At 38.3% G+C, this 17,179-nt stretch overlaps 1 protein-coding gene across 1 annotated transcript; it reads left to right on the plus strand.

Annotated features, from left to right (window-relative positions):
* The first annotated feature begins 7,470 nt into the window (after positions 1-7,470).
* LOC137260829 (protein kinase C and casein kinase substrate in neurons protein 2-like) lies at positions 7,471-14,295 on the plus strand. Its single transcript, XM_067798390.1, has 12 exons — positions 7,471-7,559; positions 8,452-8,567; positions 8,836-8,971; positions 9,612-9,723; positions 10,111-10,311; positions 10,466-10,578; positions 10,906-11,029; positions 11,307-11,389; positions 11,910-11,986; positions 13,013-13,177; positions 13,641-13,808; positions 14,102-14,295. Exons 1-12 carry the CDS (start codon positions 7,471-7,473, stop codon positions 14,293-14,295), a joined length of 1,578 nt encoding a protein of 525 aa, XP_067654491.1.
* Positions 14,296-17,179: the final 2,884 nt, after the last annotated feature.

Consider the following 17,179-nt stretch of genomic DNA (forward strand, 5'->3'; position numbering starts at 1 on the left):
GTCCTTAAACGTACAGAAAGGTCTGAACGTACACAAATCTGGAAACATCTGCACTAGGCAAATCTGTGATTTATGTCCTAAAACCTACAGAAAGGTCTGAATGTAGACAAATCTGGAAACATCTGCTCTAGGCAAATCTGTAATTTATGTTTAGTACATTTACATGTCACTTCTCAGAAAATACATCAGTCAGAAGAATATGACGAATCCCCCTGGTCCCCACATATCTGATAGAAGAAAACGTCTGAAAGTTACTTTAAGTCCAACTTGAATATTTTCAAAGTCCAATCCATGGAAATCATGACAAATATAAATGCCAAAAAGTCTGCAAATAGCATAAGGCACCACTTTGGGATCTGCCTCATATATCTGACATGTTCTGTTGAAAAATATTGAAAGGTTTTCGAGCTGTGCTCCGGAAACGAAGTCCTTCCTTCCCTTTTGAGACAAAGTCTGAATTGTTTCCAGAAAAAAAATGACTAAAATCTGTAAATTGCTAAAAGCACCACCTCAGCGTCTGTTTGGTATATCTACCAATTTTTGCAGAATAATATTGAACAGTTTTTGAGTTATGCTCTTGGAAAAAAATGATTATGGACAGACAGACAGACAGACAGACGAGGTGTTCACTATAAATGCATGGGGATAAAAGAGAACTGGATGGAGCTTCAATGCTATCTCCTGTCTACCATATCCATTAAGAGGAGAATTGTTGCATTGAAAGAGCTGTTAGAAACAAATTATGTCTATTTTATAAATACTTTGCAAAATGTATTTCTGCATTAATGAAGAATGTTTTATAATCATACAGATACCATGGGATTTTACTCATTTGTCACAAAAGAACAGGGTCATGTGACAGTTCCAGTCAAAGGCATATTTCGAATATCGAATAATGTGTAAACCTCAAAACTACTAACTATACAACTTCCTGTTCATTAATGGTCAGTTGTTTGCCTTCCTCTACTGACATGATAGTCAGTCACAGCAGGGTCTACTACATTAGAGGAATATGGTTTTGATACTCATGACCTCATGTGACTGAGATAGTTTAAAATTGCTTCAACAACCCCACATTTCATGCTTAAGTCACTTTTTAAAAAACTGCTAAAAATATAATCCAGATAACTTAAGTAGTTTATTGGTTACTCTTCTAAAAGTGAAATGAAAAATCTCAGAAATACAGTGTTCCCAGAAATTATTGAGAAAATCTTTGTTTTTTTTTCTAATGATGCTAAGATTGGAAAAAGGGCTTTCACTATGCACTAAGCATACTAAATAAGGGAGACAACTCTTGAAGGCTTAGAAGGCAGCTCATTACGTCAAGAGTTATTTCCCTTGTCTGGGCTTCCTGTGTTGACATGTCAGAATTTACAGCAAGAGAGAAAAGAAAGCTCATTCTAGATGATTTTGAAGGGGGTGAGGCTGATGCTAAAGTGTTAGCTTGTAGACATGGTATTCCTCTGTCTACAGTATACAGAACTTTGAAGAATATTCAAACAGGAACCGGGATAGAGCACAAAGCAAGGGCAGGTCGGCCTTGGAAATTCAGTGTTGTGGATCGCCGAAGACTTGGGCAGATTGTGAGTAGGGGCAAATTGAAAAGTGTGGAGAACATCAGAAATGAAATGATTAGCAGAGGAAGTCCTCAGGTATGCAATGAAACAGTTAGGCAGGAATTACAGAGACTTAATTGGGTGAAAAAACATGGAATTCCCTTGCCGTTGATGAAAGATGCACAGAAGGAAAAACGTTTAAACTGGTGTCGGGCTCATGAAAATCAAGATTGGGATAATGTTTTCTTTTCGGATGAAAGTTCTGTTTGGCTTTTCCCTAATTGTGTGAAATTTGGACCAAACATACTGCCAAACCTATCTACCAGCGACCAAAACATAGCCCGAAGTTTCACATGTGGGGTGGCATATCGAGTGACGCCATTGTGTGTTTTCACGGGAAACGTGACAAAAGAAAGATACGTTGACATTCTAAATGGTCACCTTCTTCCGACAGCACTAACATTGTATGAAGATGATTGGATTTTCCAGCATGATAATGACCCAAAACACACTGCGCGTTACACAAAACAGTGGTTGTCTGGCGAAAATGTTCAAGTTTTAGACTGGCCCAGTTACAGCCCAGACCTAAACCAAATTGAGAATGTGTGGGGAGTCATGAAGGACAGAATAAACCAAAAGGGACTGAGAAATATTGAAGATATGAAGGCCGAGGTGGTCCAATATTGGGATACCCTGTCACACAATTACCTACAAACTTTGATGGGTAGTGTGCCTAGGCGTATTCAGGCATGCATTGCTGAGCGAGGAGGTCTAACAAAGTACTAAAACAAGACTGAGACTGTAAAAGGATGATGTTTTAACATGTTTATGTAAGTAAAACGCCAGAAGTTAATAAACATAATGAGTTACATGACGCAACATGATTCTCAATAATTTCTGGGAATACTATACAAATCTAATGACCAAGGGTCACTGAATCATTAAATTTGATAATGAGACACAGCCTTAACTGGACCAGAAGACTTACTAAACATTGTATGTACCCACATGTCCAGTTATCACAGCATCTACAAGGTGGTAGAGGATATCAGTGCAAATGGAGGGTGCTTTATTACATACTGTCAACATTAGACTAACTTGGATGTGAAGGTTTCTGATTATGTAGATTGTGCAAAGATAAACCTCCCAAGTCACAATAAGTCCATCTACAAGCTGAAAATGGTGTCCAAATCACATTAGATGTTAAATGATAAAGACCATAACAGCTGTGAGACTAAATACTTGTTTGAAAGCCATGAATTAAAAGCTTTTTAAAAGAAAACTATGTTTATTCATATGCTAAAAGGGTCAAACAGAAAGAATGAATCATATGCAACATTGTTTACTTCAATTAAAAGGGTTTGAGACAAGTTGTGCCATCAGCAGTGAACACATTTCATACTCACAATACCCATATCTTGTGCCTTCACACTAAGAAGATTAACTCAGACACCCAAATTGTGGCAGTGGTGACTTTATCCTAATTTGTTGTCAAATTTATCAGTTTTATAAGTTTAGAAGTTGGGTAACGATTACTCAATATGGGCTCTTGCCACTGTTAGACCACAAAACAAAACTATGTTCAAATCTGGGCCACTAAAACAATCCATTCAATTGAAAGTAGCCCTAGCTTCACGCCCAATACTATGAAATCTGTCACTATTTGCCAACTGGTATCCATAGTAAAACATAAACAGGAAAGCATAAAGTATGAATCACTAAAGTCTTGACTCGCCTTTACAGGTTTGCTTAAAACTGAAATGTTTTCCCACAGCAACATTATGTTTCCTTGTAAAATAACCACTGTTAACAGGCTGAATAGTTATAACCATATTTTAACAGTATTAACTAAAATATTCTTCACAATCAGAATTATTTATGGTACTTAATGAGCTATTCACCAATGTGGCCTGTCAGTTCACTGCTGCCGATCATGTTTTTATATAAGATTCCGGAAGGGAATCATGGCAGTACAAATAGGTGTTTCCTCACAATTTACTCTATCGCCATTTCAGAATTCCTCATGTCATTTGTGAATTAATGTATGTCTGTATCATGATAAAGTAACCTCAGATAATTGATTGTGTAACTAGTTGACTGTTTTTTAGAGTAGACTAATAGGGAATGAAGCTATTCATCACTTTTGTGAACTTGAACTATTATGTATTACACAGATTGTTCATATATATTGATATATTATTGATATTTTGATTGTGTGATATTGCCCCGACGAAGGTGAAAACATTTATACAGTTCATAACTTTTTCTTTAATTTTCCTCTTATGTTACATCCCATAGTTTTCTTTTGCTGTCCTTTAGTGTTGTAAAAAACCATTAGAAACAAAACAGAAATTCTTAATTTAATGACTGGCACTGTGCACACTGATACTGATGTATTGGCGGTAACTGTTAGGTAGCGATAACTATTTGACAGCCATTATTGGTCTCAGACCACAATTATTTTGCTTCTTTGTTTTCTGCATGGACATGCCGGTCCACCATGACTAATACTGGAACTATGGTCACTGGAAGTTTCCATCTGAATCACACCAAACAACCGTGAACTTGGGGTCAAATCATGGATGGCTGGAGTCAATACCATGTGCAGATTGTGGACCAAAAGAAATGTCAGTAAAATTCAGTGTCTTTCATCTGATCTTTTATCAAAGCTATCACAAATGAGCACAGACAGAACAGCCCATTTCAACAAAACAATGTATTCTCCTATTTTCCTTCCAGGGCATGGGAAAACTAAAGAAGGGTAATACAAAAGGTTGAACACAGTGATCCCTGAGTCTGCACACATTCTGCAGAAGTGATCAGATTATGAAAGAAGCAACTAAATATTCAAAATTATGATTACTTTTAATTACTGTATGGATGGACACTTCAAAAACACAAAATTCTTACACAAAAGCATCAAATCACAGCTGTCAGATGATTCAGTCAGCACTGAAGGCTGTACACAATACATTTCAAGGATAGCCCAAGCAAAAACAAAGATGCATTTCATTTAATACCAGTACTTGAGAGAATTTGGGCTGGTTGAAATGCTCCTGGACTGGTGGCAGCAGGTGTAAGGTGCCCACTCACTGTCCACCCGTTGTGCAGAGGGAGCAGCCCATGTGGGCTGAAATGAGAGAGAAAACGATTGAAATGTTGAGTCAGCAGGGGTTTGTACATGGACAAAGGGATGAGGTGAGGCCTCTGCATCAGCCAGAAGCAGCCAAGAGGGTGGAGGGAGGGGCTAAGACATCATTTTGTATTCAAGGCTTTTTTGAGTACTTTAGGACAGCTACACACGACCTTAATAAACATTTGTTCCCATCCTTTGCTACCCTGGGGATAGAGTTTTATAATGGTAAGACATCCCATTTCCCCTCTTAAATTTGATTCTAGTGAAAAAATATCATCTGATTACATATCCCTCTTCTGATAACAATATTTTCAACATGTTTCTTAAAATGTATCCCAACATACTGAAACACATATCAAAGTTATATAAACGGCAATCTAAGAACGTTTTCTCAAAGTCAAATTTTGGAGTGGGGGTGCGGATAAGGGTGGAAGTCTTTCCGTTCAGTATGTATATAGTCTCCCTGCTTTTGTATGCATATGTAACCTTACATATATTAACCCTATTAGACGTGACGCTTTTGATTAGGTGGGGATAGCTTAAGTAGATCTGGCAATATATATGTTTATATACATTGTGTACATATTTAGTTGGTTATGAAGAGTTGTTAATGAGTTTGGCTGGATTGTTGTGAAAAAGTTATGAATGAACAAAGACTTGTCAATGTTTCGATCGCAGTGGGTACTGCCGTACTGGAGTACCGTGGTTGTTCTCGAGATCACTTGACAACAATCTCGCTTGAACTCTGTCACTGCCGGAAGCTGTTAGAAAGAACATTACATTGAATACATGGCACATTTGTTCTCGAGATCACTTGACAACAATCTCGCTTGAACTCTGTTACTGCCGGAAGCTGTTAGAAAGAACATTACATTGAATACGTGGCACACATACTTCATGTTTACATACACCTCACGTGGATATTGTAGCTGTCGCACTGTATCAGGCGTATCAGTGTATCATTCACATAAGCTCCGCCCACTGATGAATATTAATGCTTTCTGTGCACTTAAGACCATTGTGCATTTAAGGGCACCACAGGCATCACAGACAGTCCTTGTTTGATGAGGCTGTAAAATCATTCTCAACGCATTGCACTCACTGGAAACACCTGTTATGGTTTTTTTTGCGCTTATTCAGTGTAGTTCTGTAACACACAATGCAACTGATATAACATTAGTTTTGTACTAGACGGCCAAATCTCTCTATCTGCCAAATCTTAGCCTCATGTTGAGATTTCAACGATTTCTAGGTTTTCATTTACCAGAGCTCACTGTACGACAGAGGACGCTGAACGACATGTTTGCAAGAATTAGAAGGGCGTAGAGTTGCAATATACAAGTGTTTAAATGCATCAGATCATACCGACTAATATTAATGTATCCAGTTAAAGGAATTAGTCCACAAATTCTGGACTGCCAATTGCACTAAATTGTGCAACATGACGGGACCCAGTAAACATGAAGCGAAACTGCTGTGTAATCAATGTTTTGATAATATAATGCACACTAACACTGTTCTGCAGGAACAAAACAGAATCATTTGTGAAATGTTTTGACAACCCACACTCATGACCACCAAGGGAGGTAACTCTCATATTGAACCGTCATCGGCAACAACGTTGGCCAACTGGATTGTGTCCCTTTGACCATTCCCTGACCTTCAAATAAAAAACATAGAACACCACTATAACCATCAGAACAAAGTTGAAATAATTACAGTTACACTTTTCACTGACAGATTACTCTCTAAATTTTTAAAAATGTGAAGATCATTTGCAGAAAACAGATTTGTAAATGGCTGTGTGCACAAATTATTTAAGACAAAACAATAACAGTTATAAAACAACATATTTACGAGGATACAGGTTAATTATGTATCGGAATATTCCCAATGGGATACTTTTGGTTGTTCTTGGGTCCGTCTCGCACGGTCTGGGCTTTGGATTTCAGCCGATTAGTCACTGAAAGACGTTTTTCTTATTTACAACCACGTCGTCATCAAATGCAAGTACTGTTGGGTCAGTACAGACATTAGAAGGAGTTGTAGGATCGCCAAACTAAACTGTCTCTGGAAGCCATTTATAAGGATCGTGTCATCTACCTGATGCCAGATTTGAACACAATGTCTCCCCAGTAAAGCAGAGACCTTACATACTTCCAAAATATTTCCTTTCCAACTGAAAATACCGATTTGTGTTCAGAATGATGAAATTACTGAAATGCATAAAATGTAAGGACCGTGTTTAATTCAGGGTTTGGGTTGTTCATACCTCTGTACAATATGTAATTGTAAAGTCAACCTCCATTATAAGTGACTTTGTGCCAAGGGTCCGTATTTGGGCGTAAACATGTAAATAATCACAGGTACCTCAGTACGAATGAAGACAAACCTCTTTGGTCGACGCCATCTTGCATTCTGCTCGAAGGGAAGTAACTCTCATTGCTACATTTTCGTCGTAAGAAGCCCACGGGATTATCTCCCATAGATCGTGTTCCTGGCTCCCAAATGGATCTACAAAAGTTGAACTTGAAACATCAGAACAATGTGACACCAACCGTATATAGACTTCTACCTCAGGTATCTCATCGCTCACAAAGAAACGCCGTTGTTTCTTCGACCACCATGGTTCCATCTATGCCGCAAGGGCTCCTGGGATAGTGTTAGCTATTCCAATCAAAATGCGTATCGGTAGTGGCGTTCCCTAGCGACGGCATTCTGTCGCCCAGGGGCGGTCATGGAAGGATCAAGATAGTCACACTGGCGGCAAAATCAAACATGGCAGAGACAGAGCCTCACTTAGAAGCACCCAAATGGTGTCAGGCGGCGACACCAGCTGCGCTTAAACGATTTTCACGCGGATCTGCGTGAGTATAAGTATATTTTTGTATGTTTCCACCCGTTTAAATGTTTACAAAGTGAGCCATGACTTCTGTCTAACTGTCAGCTAGCAATGACGATAACAATCTGAAGTTTCCTGTACGAGTTCAGATGGAAACATGTAAATTGATGTATTGTTGCTCAATTCTCAGTCAAAACATCATATAGAGTATTCTTGTGCGAAGACAACCTTTTTGATGAAATATTCACCCAAAATGTGGACAAACATTGTTTTTATTTTAGATAAACGACAACATTGTCCCTTCGACAGATAATTTCTAAATCATTGTAGGACCGTCTCAACAGTTAACTGAAGCTGTACATAAATGTGTAATTCAAAGAAGCGCCCATAAAATATCCCGCATACTGAATAATTGCCTCTGGTTCTTGTGCAGTGTTTCAGAACTAATTCAATTTTACGTTTATCTATGTGTGTCATTTTAAAAAAATCTTAAGCAAACAAACAAACATACCTTTAAATTAACCCATTAACACGCACACCCCATCCCTGAAACAAAACCACCCCTCCCAAACAAAAACCAGTTGTTTTTTTTCGTTTGTTTCTTTGTTTTGTTTTGTTTCTTGGTTGTTGTCTGGAATTTGTTTTTGTTGCTGGTTTCAACTTCACTACAGATAACTGTTGAAAGATTTGTCTGAAGAGTAACATGATGTTATTGCATTATAGCATACTTCTCTCAAGTGTTTTAGGTTGGCTGTAAAAGTATTTTCATGCTTGATTTCTAGTGTTTAAAATTCCTTGTGTCAAAGTCTGTAAAGGACATTATCATTATACAGTCTTTGAATCAAAGTGTTTTCCAAGTAATTTCCAATGCTTACAAGAAGTCTACAATTTCACATGTTTCAAGTTATCTTTTTCAGTTCAGTGATAACACTTCAAAACCTGCTCACAGACAGTGCTAAACTGGAGAGAAGAATCTGCAAAATATACAAGGACTTCCGAACGAAATGGCAAGAGAGTGTGATGACCCAAATTGGTAGGTTTGAAAAGACAAAAAATCATATATCTTTGTATCCAAAATATGTATGACATCAAAACAAAGACTTTTATCCAGGTATAATCTATCACAAGAATCAGTGTAATTATTTCTGTGTACATACATGTGGACTCTTTTCATAAGAATCGAAATATGTCTGTGATGACTTTATGGTTTGAGCCATAAGTGTCATTCAGATGCAGCCTTTAATAACAACCAGAGGAATGCCCTCACGTGAGCCTATAATTGTTTGTTTCTGTGTTTACAGGTAGCAACTTAGCATATGACCAGGTCAAAGCTGTCATGAATATCTGGATGGAATCTGTAAGGCAGAAGGAAAACCTGCATGCTAAATGCCTTGAATCCATGTATGCTTCAGAAGGCCCAATTGAACGCCTCCATGAGTAAGTACTGACTCAGACAGAAATGAATTTACATACTCATTTGGGAGAGAGTAAGCATCGCTGCTAAACAATGCTTACGACAAGAGTTGACCGAAGCATAAATCACATCACTGCTATTTATCTGATATATATGTGTGACATCCCCATAACCTTTGTGTGACTGACCTTTGATTGTACTCTCAGCCACAGGTTTGTGTTGGAACCAGACCTTCATAATTCATAGTCCTCTGTCACACAACTGGATTTTGCTGATTGGCATAAAACAGCATTCAATCTGAATACCATTTGTGCTGAATACTGATATCCCTGTAGAGTCAGTAGCATGAAAAAGAGCATTTCAGTTTATAGTCACAGTTGTCAAGGTCAAATTGATTTTAGTCAAATGAAACAAGTATTTAGTATTGTGTTTCTCTGATTACTGTTTTTTCTATTCTTAGTGATCTATCTGTTTCTTTAAATATGTTCATATTGTCACTGATAATGCCTCGTTGTTGATTGGCAGAGAATCATCATGTCATGTTGAAACAAATTTAGAAAATTGTGACTTGAGATATTATGGTTTGGTGTTCACTGTCAATTGCCAGTATATTTTCAATAATTAACAATAAGTTTGTGATATTTTCTAATTCTGGCTTCTTAGGTACATCCACTCAGAAAGTGTCAATGCATCCAAGGAGGCCATACAGTCAACGTATTTGAAGGCAAGGAAAACACAGATGAAGCTGGAGAAGCAGGTTGACCAGCTGAAAGATGTGAGAGGTTATAAACAGACAGCATCAGCATCAGTTTCAGTAGATATTTTGTCATAAAATATCAACTATTGTTCCCACTTGAATAATTTCTAGTTGAAACCCACATACAATAACACTTGGCCAATTGGCTGCTTGATGTTGCAGTTCCTCCAATGTTTCATTGAATGCATATGTCTTGTAAATGTGGTCTTCAGGCACCCAATTTTCCCTTACATGTTTAATAGCAAGAATGTTTAATATGTTGGCTAGTGACACCGAAGACCTGGGTTCGATTCCCCACATGGGTACTACATGAAACCTATTTCTGGTATCCCACATGGTGATATTTCTGGAATATTGCTAAAGGCGGCGGGCTGTCTGTGGACTTATTCCTCCGTGCTATTCCAGGAGTTCTACCAGACAAAGGACAAGGCAAATGACTTCAAGCCACAGCTGGATGAAGCCTACAGAGGGAGGGAGGACAACCCTACAAAGTTCCAGGTTCTCTTGGGGCACTGGCAGAAACTGGAGGCTGAAGCTGCAGGGGCCAAGACAACCTACAAAGACAAGCTCCGCCAGGAAAAATCCACACGAATGACTTTCATTGAGGTATTGATATGGATGAAAAACAGTTACATAAATTTGCATTGTCATAGTACATGTGAGAAGTTAGCCACATTTTGCTTTAATGGAGACTTAGTCTTTTTGTTTTTGAGAAGGTTTACAATTTTGTCAGAATCATGAGGAATATTTGTTATTTCAGGAAATGAAGAAATTCCAGAATGATTCTGATGCCTTTGAGATGACTCGCCTTGAAAACCTAAAGACTGTATTGGGTATGATGTTGAAGAGCAACAAAAATGTAGAGTTTCAAAGGTGAGGCTTGAAATATTTACCTAAGATATTAATTGAAACTGGCTTTGATAGTTTTATGAAGATGCTCCCCCAAAACCTTTTGAAAACATGTGTACACAGTATTTGCATTCCAAATGGCATAACAAATCTTGGAATCAGTCTCAGAGTGTCCAGTTTGTACCAACTGTTAAGGTGCTAGGGAGTGGCCACTTGGTGTTCAGGGATGGATGAAATAATTTAAAGGGGACTACCCCTACCACTTGAGCAAATGGCCAGTACTTTAATATTTTACAACTCTGGTATGTTGAGATATATTGTATAAAGTGCGACTTGTATTCCTCACTTCAGGAAAGAGAAACTGAAGGCAATATTTGAAGAAGGTATCTCCGAGCTTGAGAAGCTTGACATTGAGAGAGAAATTGGTTTCTTCAACCAGTTCTATGTGTATGAGCATAAGTTTCCCCAAGAAGAGGTGAGTTTAGCAGTTCATTTCAGCTTCAATGTTAAAATATTTCTTTAGTACCACAATGTTTGAAGTCTTGAATTTGTTACAATGTATCGATGCAACAGTGATAGTACATATTTGGCGACACATCAATATTGCGATGTATGCTGGTATCCCCAGTCTGTGTTGTAAACCTATGTGGTATCGACACAGTGGTGATAGTGCACATTTAGCGACACATCAATATTGCAATGTATGATGATATCCCCAGCCTGTGTTGTAAACCTATGTTGTATCGACACAGTTTCACCCATCAGAAGTCAAGGAACAAAAGGAAGTAAGCAAACAAAGATCAAGTGGGACAACAGAGGAGAAGTCAGACCTGGAGTCCCCTGGGAGGTGGGCCACAACAAGACAGTCCCTGGTGTCAGATGTTGTGTAAGTCATGTCAGGTTGTCTTTAGTGATGATCAGTCCCATCTGATGTCTGGCAGTAGTTGTGTATTGCATAGTGAATCAGTTTGTGTATACATTTAGCTAGGAATAAGTTTGCTGTGTCTTCTGAACATACTGTACGAGATTTTGTTTTTGAGGGTTCCTAGATTAAGATGCATTTTGTAGAAAGTGCGAAAGATTTCATGAATCTGTCATTTGTATCTGGGACTCCTTTCACATAGCACTAAGATGACTGTATGTTACTAAGGTGGCCTTAGTGAAATGTTAAAGAAGGGGACTTAAGGTTAACCTAAGTAAAGGTTGCTGAAAGGAGCCCTGATTTGCAGTGGTACGTGGAAGAGAAACTACTGTATCATGTGGTAATTCTTTGATAGATACATTGTGACAATATCATCCATGTTGTTGATGTCACTGAGGTCTATGACTGATTTGGTGATGTATGTGTTTTACAGTCAAAACTTGTCTGCCAGAGACAACACAGCTGTGTTTGTTCAGACCAGAGTATCCTCAGATGATGATGACAATGAGGGTGGGTACCACAGATTTAAGTAAAGACTAGTAGATTATGTGTGTCCTTGTACATGACAGGCAGTACCACAGGCTTAAGTAAAGACTAGTAGATTATGTGTGTCCTTGTACATGACAGGCAGTACCACAGATTTAAGTAAAGACTAGTAGATTATGTGTGTCCTTGTACATGACAGGCAGTACAACAGACTTAAGTAAAGACTAGTAGATTATGTGTGTCCTTGTACATGACAGGCAGTACCACAGACTTAAGTAAAGACTAGTAGATTATGTGTGTCTTTGTACATGACAGGCAGTACCACAGATTTAAGTAAAGACTAGTAGATTATGTGTGTCCTTGTACATGACAGGCAGTACAACAGACTTAAGTAAAGACTAGTAGATTATGTGTGTCCTTGTACATGGCAAGCAGTACCACAGACTTAAGTAAAGACTAGTAGATTATGTGTGTCCTTGTACATGACAGGCAGTACAACAGACTTAAGTAAAACCTAGTGGATTGTGTGTGTCCTTGTACATGGCAGGCAGTACCACAGACTTAAGTAAAGACTAGTAGATTGTGTGTGTCCTTGTACATGACAGGCAGTAGAACAGACTTAAGTAAAACCGAGTGTATTGTGTGTGTCCTTGTACATGACTGGCAGTACAACAGACTTAAGTAAAACCTAGTGAATTATGTGTGTCCTTGTACATGGCAGGCAGTACCACAGACTTAAGTAAAGACTAGTAGATTATGCATGTCCTTGTACGTGACAGGCAGTACAATAGGCAAGTCCGTGAACATAACCGGCTTGATTTAAGTAGATGAAACCTACATGCATCTGGTGCAGCCTCAGGTTTTAATGTTGCACCATGACAAAATATATGTTCACCTGCTCAATATAAATGTCATACTAGGTGAATACAAGGTCTTAAAGTATTTTAGCAAAACATGTTTCAAAAGTTAGATGACAAGGTATTGGAAGACATTACATTTTCAACAGGAGGGTTTTACCCACGGTCTGAATGGAATTTATGTTATCTTTAGACTCATGGGAGCATTCCCGTCCCATAAAACTCACTACCCCAAGGCTGGTGACTGCATACCGCCAACCAGATGTTGAGATTCCCAACGCTGTGATGGAGACAACACCACACACAGCTCCTGTTGTCACAGAGACCATAGTGGAAAATTTCAAGGGCCTGAGTGACTGTAAGTATTCTATCTTGTCCTTATCTGGAAGTTCAGAGTTCAGACTTACTGAATGTCAACATATTTCAGTTATTAAATGAAAAAACAGCAGTGACTAAGACAATTCTTCTTCCTACTACTAATGCAAGAAGTGTGAGCTTCAGGATGAATAGTGAAAGGAGAGGCGCGAAAGGAGAATCCGGTTATACATTGTCCTGATCAGATGAGAATATTGAGGGTATAGATCATTGTACGGATCTTTTGTGAATTGATCAGTGAATGACAGCGTTAGACTGTTAGTGATCCATTTCCGGGGAGACATGTTCCCTTCAATATCTTGCAGCATTGTTTAACATGTGGACTTGTTTACTATGACAAAAGACTTCTAATTTGTGAATGATAGTTTGTGTTTAGTTGCATATGGAAAGTGACATTTACAAGAAGTGAACACAATCAGGATGGAAAGTATCAATTCCCCTTTCAGCGGACTCTGACTCTTATGCTGACACCCAGAAAGTGCATCCATCACTTCCAGTGCCCCTGTCTGCAGACCCCAACTATGTCTTGAAGCCAGCAACAACCAAGAAGGTCAAAGTGTATGCTGTGAAGGACTTCACTGCACGCTCAGAGGATGAACTCACATTCAAAGCAGGTATATTGACAGGCATAACAGTATTCATTACCATAATTATACTTGACTGTGTTATACAAGTTCATTCTATTAAGAAGTATAAGACACTGAGTAAAATATACAGCGAGGCAGTAAAGATTGGTATTTGAAGCATTATTTTCATATTTAACAAAAGGTGATGACATCAGTGATTAAGAATCTGCAAATAATGAGCATGTGAAGTACTGTAGATGATTACATTGGTGCTGCCAAAGGCACTTTGGACTTCATGCTTTATAACAGGGACTACACCTCTCCTTGTTTTGGATTTGTAGGACAAAAGATTTACATCACTGACCATGAATCTGCTCCTGATGGCCGCGCATATGGCTACATTAAGAAGGGGAAAATGAAGAAGAAGAAGAAATATGGCTTCTTTCCTGAACAGCTGATCTCCACAGCTAAGATGAAGGACAAAGAATCCTTCCTGAAGAAGAAATTCTCCAAGAAGGGTTCTGATGGAAAGTAAGAAATTTTAGATGTGCTCAGTGATGGTTTTCCCTAACGGACCTGGCTATGAACTTGACAATGATTTGGAAAAGTGAACTGGTCTTTTTTATTTGTTTTGACATGGATATATTGTTTACTGTTCTTACTGGAACACTTATTCGATCTGTGATATTTCTTTGATATTATTTAGTGATATATGTATATTTGATTCCATTCAGAGATGATTTTTATGTGATTTACTAGTGGTCTGTTTTGGATTAGAGTAGGCGATAATTTTTATGATGCAAATTGATTTTCTGAGTGTCAGTGGTCAGTCATAATATATTTTGCCAACTACATGTGTATATAGTTGATATAATCAGTGAAATTTGAATTTGAAAGATACATATGACACAGAACATGATATTATCTAAATGATAGATTTAAATTTTGCAAGTTGAATCCTGGCAACATTTGATATGGTGCAAATTGATTGTGTGATTAACAAAACTGCAGTCATCTCAGTCCTCTTTGTCAATACATTGTGACCAATATATATGCATATACTAGAATACCTGTGATATATGGGTCAGTGCATTCTATTTAAACTGATATATTGTTGAAACTAAAACCTTCAGTTAAGAACTATTCCAAGTTGATAAACTCCTAATCTGTGATATTTCTTTGATAGTATATAGTGGTATTCGTATATTTGATAGCATTTAAGGATGACATTTATGTGATTTACTGATGGACTGTTTGGATCAGAGTAGGCAATAATCTTATTATGCAAATCAATTTTGTGATTGTCGATCAGTTCGATTTTTGTTTCAACGCTCAGTCATAAAGAATGACCAGAGGGAATCAATATATTTGGCATACATTATGTTATGTATCCATGACATAATTCATGAAGACTGAATTTTAAAGATACACAACATTTATTTTCAAAATTGATCAATTGTAGTTTTCAGTGACCTGAAGTTGAACTCTGGCAATATTTTTGTGATGCAAATTGATAATGTGATTAACAAGGTCCAATCATCTCAATCTTCTTTATCAATATATTGTGATCAATATATATGCATATACTATGATGCCTGTTAGTGGGTATACATGTGGCAGTACATTCTATTTAAAATGATGTATTTTATTTTGCAATGGGCACCTTAAAGCATAAGTGGGGAATTATACAAAAGATGATAAATTTGGTGTCTTTTATAGTTGCAGCTTTGTAGTCTGGTGTATTTCAAAGTTAGAATTTATACCTGAATTTCAAATTCAATAACTGTATTAGATTATGAAACTGAATACAATACTATTCAGTACTATGTAACTAAAATTTCAAAGCATTCATCATTATTTCTGATGTTGTTCACAAACTCGCAATCAAGTAAGAACCTGTAGAGAAGAAATATTCACTCAAATCCAGCTAAAACGACAAAAGGGACACCTGCCCAGGAAATATCTGTGGTGGGAAGCAATGTACCTCCAATCAGAGTAGGGCCAACAACCTGATAATATCTGTGATGGGAAGCAATGTACCTCCAATCAGAGTAGGGCCAAAAACCTGAAAATACATGTGATGGGAAGGAATTTACCTTCAATCAGAGTAGGGCCAACAACCTGATAATATCTGTGATGGGAAGCAATGTACCTCCAATCAGAGTAGGGCCAACAACCTGAAAATATCTGTGTTTGGAAGCAATGTACCTCCAGTCCGAGTAGGGCCAAAAACCTGAAAATATCTGTGCTGTGAAGCAATGTACCAGCAATCAGAGAAAGGCGAAGAACCTAATAATACATGTGATGGGAAGCAATGTACCTCCAATCAGAGTAGGGCCAACAACCTGAAAATATCTGTGGTGGGAAGCAGTGTACCTCCAATCAGAGTAGGGCCAACAGCCTAAAAAATATACATGTGATGGGAAGCAATGTACCTTCAATCAGAGTAGGGCCAACAGCCTAAAAAATATACATGTGATGGGAAGCAATGTACCTCAAATCAGAGTAGGGTAAAAAACCTGATAATATCTGCAACGGGAAGCAATGTACCTCCAATCAACAACCTGAAAATATCTGTGGTGGGATGCTGTGTACCTCCAATCAGAGTAGGGCCAACAACCTGATAATATCTGTGATGGGAAGCAGTGTACCTCCAGTCCGAGCAGGGTGAACATCCTGAGAATATGTGTGATGGGAAGCAATGTACCTCCAATAAGAGTAGGGCCAACAACCTGAAAATACATGTGATGGGATGCTGTGTACCTCCAATCAGAGTAGGGCCAAAAAGCTGAAAATATCTGTGCTGCGAAGCAATGTACCAGCAATCAGAGAAAGGCGAAGAACCTAAAAATACATGTGATAGGAAGCAATGTACCTCCAATGAGAGTAAGGTCAACAACTTGATAATATGTCTGATGGGAAGCAGTGTACCTCCAGTCGGAGTAGGGCCACCAACCTGAAAATATCTGTGATGGGATGCTGTGTACCTCCAATCAGAGTAGGGCAACAACCTGAAAATACATGTGATGGGAAGCAATGTACCAGCAATCAGAGAAAGGCGAAGAACCTAAAAATACATGTGATGGGAAGCAATGTACCTCCAATCAGAGTAGGGCCAACAACCCGAAAATATCTGTGGTGGGAAGCAGTGTACCTCCAATCAGAGTAGGGCCAACAACCTGAATATACATGTGATGGGAAGCAATGTACCTTCAATCAGAGTAGGGCCAACAACCTGAAAATATCTGTGGTGGGAAGCAATGTACCTCTATTCAGAGTAGGGCCAACAACCTGAAAATATCTGTGGTGGGAAGCAATGTAGCTGCAGTCCGAGTAGGGTGAAAAACCTGAAAATATCTATTGTAGGAAGCAATGTACCTTCAATCAGAGTAGGGCCAACAACCTGAAAATATCTGTGT

This window comes from Haliotis asinina, chromosome 14, assembly GCF_037392515.1.
Source record: "Haliotis asinina isolate JCU_RB_2024 chromosome 14, JCU_Hal_asi_v2, whole genome shotgun sequence".
Lineage (NCBI taxonomy): Eukaryota > Metazoa > Mollusca > Gastropoda > Lepetellida > Haliotidae > Haliotis > Haliotis asinina.